The 7,500-nt window shown below is 43.7% G+C and overlaps 1 protein-coding gene across 3 annotated transcripts in view; it reads right to left on the reverse strand.

Annotated features, from left to right (window-relative positions):
* Nucleotides 1-5,105: 5,105 nt before the first annotated feature.
* Nucleotides 5,106-7,500, reverse strand: part of si:busm1-163l24.3 — a 5,661-nt gene continuing 3,266 nt past the window's right edge. For all 3 annotated transcript variants that reach the window (XM_034894759.1, XM_034894761.1, XM_034894760.1), the window contains exons 4-6: nt 6,113-7,500; nt 5,474-5,682; nt 5,106-5,383 (exon numbers count right to left, since the gene is read on the reverse strand). The exon at nt 6,113-7,500 is cut by the window's right edge and continues 1,396 nt beyond it. In XM_034894759.1, the coding sequence (XP_034750650.1) occupies nt 5,296-5,383; nt 5,474-5,682; nt 6,113-7,500 (1,685 nt within the window). In that variant the 3' untranslated portion in view covers nt 5,106-5,295. The remainder of the gene's footprint in view (nt 5,384-5,473; nt 5,683-6,112) is intronic.

Consider the following 7,500-nt stretch of genomic DNA (forward strand, 5'->3'; position numbering starts at 1 on the left):
CCACCCCCCAGGTCCCACACCACAACCACCACCACAACCACCGCCCCCAACCCATCCACGGGCCGGACCCACAGACAGGCACAAAGGCAGGCAGATAAATGGAGAACCAAACCCACCCACACGTTGCTCTTCTAGTGTCCAATGCTCAGTTATGTCACATGAGGATGAGTCAGGGATGCCTGTGATTGGCTGACGCACCCCAGCTCCCCTGGAGATATTTGCATCGTGGTTTTGATCATTATGTTTGATTGCTCAGACAATGGTGTTAGTGCTAGAAGGCTTAACATTGGTTATCATATATATGGCCTTAGTTTTGATATTTCTTTTTCTCCATGAGTGTAGAATGAGATAGCTCCATAATGCATGCGTTCCAGTCCAATTTGAGTGAAGTTAATGTAGTGACTACAGTTTTGTACTTGCCTGAATATGAATTTTCCTCATAATGAGCCTTTCTGTGCCGTGTTGAATAGGGAGGCAGAAATCATTGCTCAGCTTCCTTCTCCTTAGTTACAGATTCTTCTAGCTGACCAACTGTTGGCAAGAAGTTCGCAGTGCCAATTAGGAGAGAATTTGTTTCTGTTTAAACAAGCCACAAATGCACACACATACACACTCTGAATGTGATGAAAGAGGCACTTTCATGCTGAGACAGTGAAGCGTCTGAAATGAGCAAGTTAAGAAGGTGACTATCAGTCCTTTTTCTTCCTCCCTGATCCTCCTCCAGGCATTCCATGGCATTCTGCTGCTTTCACAGCGGCCGCTCGCCTGTCGATCACCCTGACCTGTGAGAGGAGAATTCAATTTAAGTAAGCGTCCATACTTTGCCCCCCCCGCTTGTCTCTACACTCTGCTCTCCCTCTTTCCATTTCCCTTCCCTTTCTATGGTCGGCATAGCAACAGGCGTCAGGCTCGTCAGAGGAGGCACTGTGGTCTTTTTCTCTGACTCCCTCTTCCTGTGTCTCTTTTTTCTGCCTCCATAACTCTATATTTGACAACAGTCAGTGCTATCAACCAGTATTCCAACAGGTGTAAAATGTATTAAAGATTTCAGATGATAAAGATGAAGAGGTGGAGCAGTTTTCAAGGTTGTTAGTATTGCATTCCCAAACAGTTTAAACCAGTGAAATTTAAACCGAGTATTGACTCTGTGTGCAATTAGCAGTGTGCTGGCAAAAACAGGGCACCGCTCCCCCTAATGGCCATTATGAATTTCATCTAACTGGTGTAATGTCATTGGAGTAAATCCTTAGTATAAATCCGACTGGGTGGACTCTAAATCTTTCATGTAGGAGGATATCAATTTTGAAACTTGTATCTACCTGGCTGCCTGCCTACCTGTCTGTCTGTGAGTCCGGCCTCAGCGTTGAGACTTAGATGGTGACTAGTGACTTTGTAAAAAACCCAAAACAAAATGTTTGGAGAAAAAAAAATTAATAAAAAGTTGTTGTGTTAGCATGAGTGGCCTCCCTCATGTGCTGTGTGTGGTGTGCCATTGTGTGTGAAGATGTGTGTGTGTGTGTGTGTGTGTGTGTGTCCTCAGGTCATTTGTCAGGTTTTAAAAGCACCCACCCTACCCATGCCACATTTCCCCCCCTCACACTACCCTGCTACAGTATTATGTAGCTACAACCGTCCCCTCTTACTCTGTCTCTCCTTCCTGTCTGATAAGAGGCCTGTGTAATGAGGACAGTTGGTATTAGTATTTTTGCACTCTGCTCGCTGATCTTATTGCACTTACAGGCATGGCAGTCGCACTCTAGTCCCCCGCAGGCTTTGATTCTGCTCCAGGTTTGCAGTCTGTTTCCCATCATCCACTCCCGGTGTATCTGCTGAAGCTCACCGAAAGCACAGGTGGCACACACATGCACGCACGCAGGCATGTACACACACACACACACACACACACACACACACACACACACACACACACACACACACACACACACACACACACACACACACACACACACACACACACACACACACACACACACACACACACACACGTAAAGTTCCCCTCATTTTCAGCTTGCCAGTCCCTGCCCAGGCCAACTTCTCCTGGGTGGCAGCAAAAATCAAAGCATTCATCCATCCTTTACTGTGTGAAGTAAAATGTGGAGCAGGGCGGAGTGAACTGGGCTGGAGTGCGACCGCTACGCTGGTGTGGGGAGTGACTGTGTCCTGTCAGCCTCTGGTTAGTGTTCTGTTCTAATCTGCTGGGCTCCCTTTGTGAACCTGTGGACGGTGCTTCTGTTCCGAGTGCCATGTGAGAAACAAGCGCTTCAGTAAAAAACAAAACAAAAAAAGAGGATGTTTTACTTAATATGTTATTTTAATTTACCTTTATATTTCCGTTTGTTTGTCTGTTTTTGTTATCCAAGGGTTTAAAGTTCAAAGTTCATACTCTTGTGGGGACCTGCCAACCTGCACTCCTTTTAAATGTGATGAAGTCTTTCTGTTGGTCCGAACCATGTGTGCCAAATTGTATGTATATTCCTCTGTCAATGCTTTGAATATTAACAGTGCATAAAAAAATATGAACACAATTCTGTTGTTGGATGCATTTCCATCAATCTTGAAGAATAGTGAAAATATAAGCGTTTTCGTAGTGTGTCAGATTTGTATCCCAAAAAGCTTATATGGGTGCTGACAAAAGTTTTGCTGCAGTTTACAAAAGGTTTAACACAATTTGTGGTTTGTGATTGGTTGGAGTCTTTCTCAAGCGTAGGCCTGCACTGTGCCTCTCTCCTTGCACACAGCTTACCTCAATCCGAGGCACCTCCCTCCGTATCCATACCCTTCTCACTGTGTTTTACCAGCTTTCACATCATGTTGACCACAACAGGTTGAAATGTTTACAACCATACTATTAGTATCGCAGTGAAAAGGGACTGGACATGGTGCATTTAAGGTTCAATACTCCACCAAAAGACATAAATTCCCAGAAATCTGCAAATGTCCACCAAATCCATAGCTCCACTGTATTCCTCTCAATGGACTTCTTTTCCTTTCAGTTTTTTTCCAAATGGCTTGTAAAGCAAGTGATGGAGCAGATGTTTTCACACAGCTGTGCAGGGATGCCAATACTGTAACACAGCTGCAAACAACCCCAGCTTATTGGCTGATCATAGCTCAGCTCTGGCCTGCCCCAGACACCGCTTTACTGCTGAACTCAGTTCACTCAAGGATTATTAGAGACGTTCCTCTTTTCCTGTGCTGCATCCGCAGAGCCTCTTGGCCGGTGCAACAGTGGCGGCCGCCCCATATTGCCCCCCTTCTCTCTCCATACACATTTATAGCAAATAAAACATTAGTTTGACATCTGGAATTTGAAATCGCATGCAGTTATTGGCATGTGGAAAACCGATTATAATCTCTTTCTTTCACATTTTCCCCTTGGTTCTTTTGAGCTAAAATGCCTTTGAGATGAACTCAATCAGTTGGGCAGTTGGCTTGCTGCCTGAGCACACTTCCACCATGGTGAAGCTGCAGTGTAATGTCATCTTGAAACGGTTTCCCAGTCATTCCAGACACGTATGCAAGAGTACTTAGCAACTCAGAGATGCACAGGAGAAAAACAGTGTTTCAAAGTAAAAAAATAAAACAAAACGGTAATTTTCTGAGCAGTTTTAGATTTGATATTACTAATTAACACTTGTAGTTTTAGGTTTGAAAAATGCACTAAGACAATGAGCATAGTATTTCCAATAGCTACTCTTCTGTCTGTCTTGGCTTGTAAAGCTGAAGTCTCTCACAGGCACCCAGCGTTCAGCTTTGAGGTGAATTTCTTTGTTTTATATGGTTTCTCAGGTCATTCCAAACAGCCGTTTACGTCATGTAAGAAGCCAACCCTATTTTTGCGTTTCCTAACACACTCAACATCAGTCTGTTTTACAGATTTCACTGCACAACCATCTGTCACGCCATCCATGTTCAATGTAAGCTTCAGTATTCCGAGTCAAAAGGTGATGCTCTGGCAGTGGGTCATGTCCAAATTCAGAGCAACTGTGTTCACTCATCCACACTGCCTGCAGCTATTGTTTCCTTAACAGTCATTTTTACATCACAGCAACATTGCAAGAGATGCTTTGGAAGTACAATCTGGCTGGGTTTGTCATGTACAGTACTAGGATGCATGTTTATTCAAGAGAAAATAAGGCATGTGTTTGTGTACCGCTCACCTTCTCTTTCCACGATGGTTTAGTCGTCATGTCGTGTAGTGGCGTGGTGTGAAAAAGGAGAATACTCTTCCAGTTGTATCACGTTGCCAACCGAAGCCAATCCACTGCCCCGACTCCCTGTCCTCACCCTCAGCATTGGCACTGTCCTGGCCAACCGGTTCATTCACGAGACACCTTAACCTATCTCTGGGAATGTTTCAGAAACTCACTTCACACCATCCTACTACACACCACCTGTTAAGAGTTCAGTCACCACTGGCCATTTTCTACAAGGCATACCCGACAGGTTGATTTTTAAGCTAGTTCTCCTCTACTCTGTCCTTCCTTGTGTTGTTGTTTTTTTTCCTGGTTGCAAACACTCTTCTCGACTTTGTTTTTAAACCCTTTGAATTGATGCTGCTTCTGTGCTTGACTCTGGGTTTACTGCGTGGTGCCATGTTGTCCACATGGCCTCTAGAGCTTGTAACGCTTCAGTGTGTAATGTTACCATATGCCTTACATGTTTTCCAGGACTAATAAAAAAAAGCGTAACAAAATGTCAGGAGATGTGCTTTTTTATTTCTGTGCCCATTTTGAAAAAAAACTGAAGAGAAGCAAAATATAATTTTACTCCTTAATATTGTAAAAAATATCTTCCTGTTTTTAAATTAGACTTAACTATTGCAAATCATCCTTAAGACTACACAGGACGATCCAAAATGGATAGCTATACAGTACCACGTACACTATACAGGATAAAATGCATTTTCTTTAACAAAATAAAGCTGAGACATTGAGAACATGTTGGTATGCTATGGGAAATAACTAAGACAATAGTGGTTGGTCACAGTTTTCATATTCTCTTAGTTTGAAAAAGTCTAACTTGTATCATCTATTGTTAAGTAGGCAACCGTGAGACGGGTTATAACAGGTTAAAATAATTTTAAAATATACAATGGCTGCAATGAGAGCCATAATTATTATCTGAAAAATATTTCAATCTCTATACACATTATTAGACATCATGAACTTTCATGAAGTCCCCACACAAATACAGTGCAAATGACTCGAACCATGAACCTTTTTTTTTTTTTTTTTTCAAACTACATAAGAACTCCTCATATTGCTTTTAATTTTAAGACTTGACTGGTAGCTCCTCGATCCCCTTGGAGGTCAAGACCTCAGACAAGCGGGCCAAGTAAGTGGAATCTGGGTAACCGTTCCTGAGAGAGACAAAAAGAAGACTTCAGCTCAGACACATGGTCTAGTGTGATCTTTAACTCCACGGCTCTGTTCCCACCGGCCTCACTCACCCTGATTTGCCTCCATGTAGGGTGGTCTTGTGTGGGATGCAGTCCCAAGTGACATTGGCCCCTGTGTTCTTGCCTATCACAGTGAAGGTGAGTCCCTGTTTGAATGCTTCTTCCAGTCTGGGCACCAGCTTCTTTGTCTTCTCGCAGTCTGGAAGAAAGGCTTCAAACACCCCTCCTTGGAATGGCTTGCCTGGAGAAGGGTGATCCTCCTGGTAAGCCAGAAAGCAAAGACCACATAAACAAAGTCTTTAGACATTAAAACATGTGAGCTAAAAGCATTAAAAAAGCCCAATGTGATACCTTAGCACACATCATTCATAAGGCTCTCGTACAGTACTATAACTTTCTACGCACAATGTCACTATGTATTTTCCAGTACTCTATACATCAAAATAGTTAAGCTAAATGCTTGTTGAAACCATATTGGAGTCAACTACAACTAACTGATTAAATGTATCTGCATGTAGCTTCTCTATAAAAAAGGCCTTACAAAGGATAATATTTCCTGTAAAGTGACGTCAGGTAAAAAAAAGTATATTAAGGAAACTGGTGAACAATAAACAATACAACGTGTAAAATATATCAGATACAACTGTTACCTGTGAGAATATGTAAAATAAATAAAAAGAATAAGCTCACCCCTTGGATACCATCAGGAATGCAGTAAGTGATCTTGATCGCCGAGTCTCTTTTGTAACCTGGTACACTGATGTGTAGTTTAGAGTAGCTCATTTTGCCCTGGATGCCGGACGCCATCTGCTCTTTCTCATGACAAACTCTGCAGTGGAAATGTACAGTGTCCAGGCACTTTGAGCACATGGGTGCACCACACTTAGTTTTCATCAACATCTCACTCTCCCCACACACACAGAGGCCCCCACGGCCTCCCAGACCTGATGTTGATTCCTCTGGTGGGTCGGAGATCTGCGTTTGTCTTTGCTGCACACTGTCCTTTTTGGTAGAATGTACAGCTCTCTCTTTCTTAGGATGGGCGAGGCCTTTATCACTAGGGGTTGTTGTTGTTGTTCTCGCACTTCTATCATTTCCTGTTTTAGAGTGGCTGACCAATGTCTCGGTCTTCTGTCCATCCATCTCCAGCGTACCTAGGATTTTCACCTTCTCTTTAATGACAGGGTCTTTCCTTACCAACGGTTGGCTAACACATCCATTCACAAGCTCTGTGACAGAAAAGTCACTTTTCTGGTTTGTTATCCTTTCTTGATAACTATCAATGCGATCAGCTTTGCTTGTTTGGCTCTCTAGCATCACCTGAGGATTACTGGAACGGCGCAGACCAGTACTCTGGTCCTCATTCACTTGTAAAAATGTGGATGGAGTCCGTTGTGAAGTAGAAGGGCCAGAGAAGTCCTGTTGTTCAGGTATTTGGGCTGAATTTCCAGAAAATACCTCCCGCAGTGAAGCACTTACCTGAGAACACAACTCCCTTGGACCAAAAAAAAATAGGCTATTCTTTAAAATTTGCATGGTAAGCTTCCTGAAGCGGCTATGTACCTCAGCACAACAAGCCTGTAAAGTTTCATCTGCTGGGTCATTAATACCCAGCTCCGACAAGCACAGCTCCCGCACAGAGAAGTCTACACTAACTGAATCGACCAGCCTCTGTAAACCACGCTGACATGAACTCACTTTGGATATGTTTGCCCCTCTGAAGGTGACAGTCACATCACCACTACCATCTGAGCTGCTCTCTTTTATCTGGACATCAGAAGTCAGGTCGTCCACTTGGGTGCTGAAGGCTTCTTTTATGTGCTTCCACATCACACCGGAAACTGTAATCTTAGCATTGTAGACGTCCGGCTTGTCCCTCCCTGTTTGGTTACTGAAGCTAGAGGACCTGCCCCTGGCTCCGACTGTGGACTTGCCGGAGTCGTCTTGACTCCTCTGACTCACAACTTGGGCCTTCTGCAGAGGCGTTCCTGAGAAGCTACTGGCTCGCTTCAAGGTGGATCCGGCCCCAACAGGCGGAAGTGGGCTACTTCCTGACAAACTGGACTGAGCTGTGCTAA

This window comes from Etheostoma cragini, chromosome 15, assembly GCF_013103735.1.
Source record: "Etheostoma cragini isolate CJK2018 chromosome 15, CSU_Ecrag_1.0, whole genome shotgun sequence".
NCBI classification, from domain to species: Eukaryota; Metazoa; Chordata; class Actinopteri; order Perciformes; family Percidae; genus Etheostoma; species Etheostoma cragini.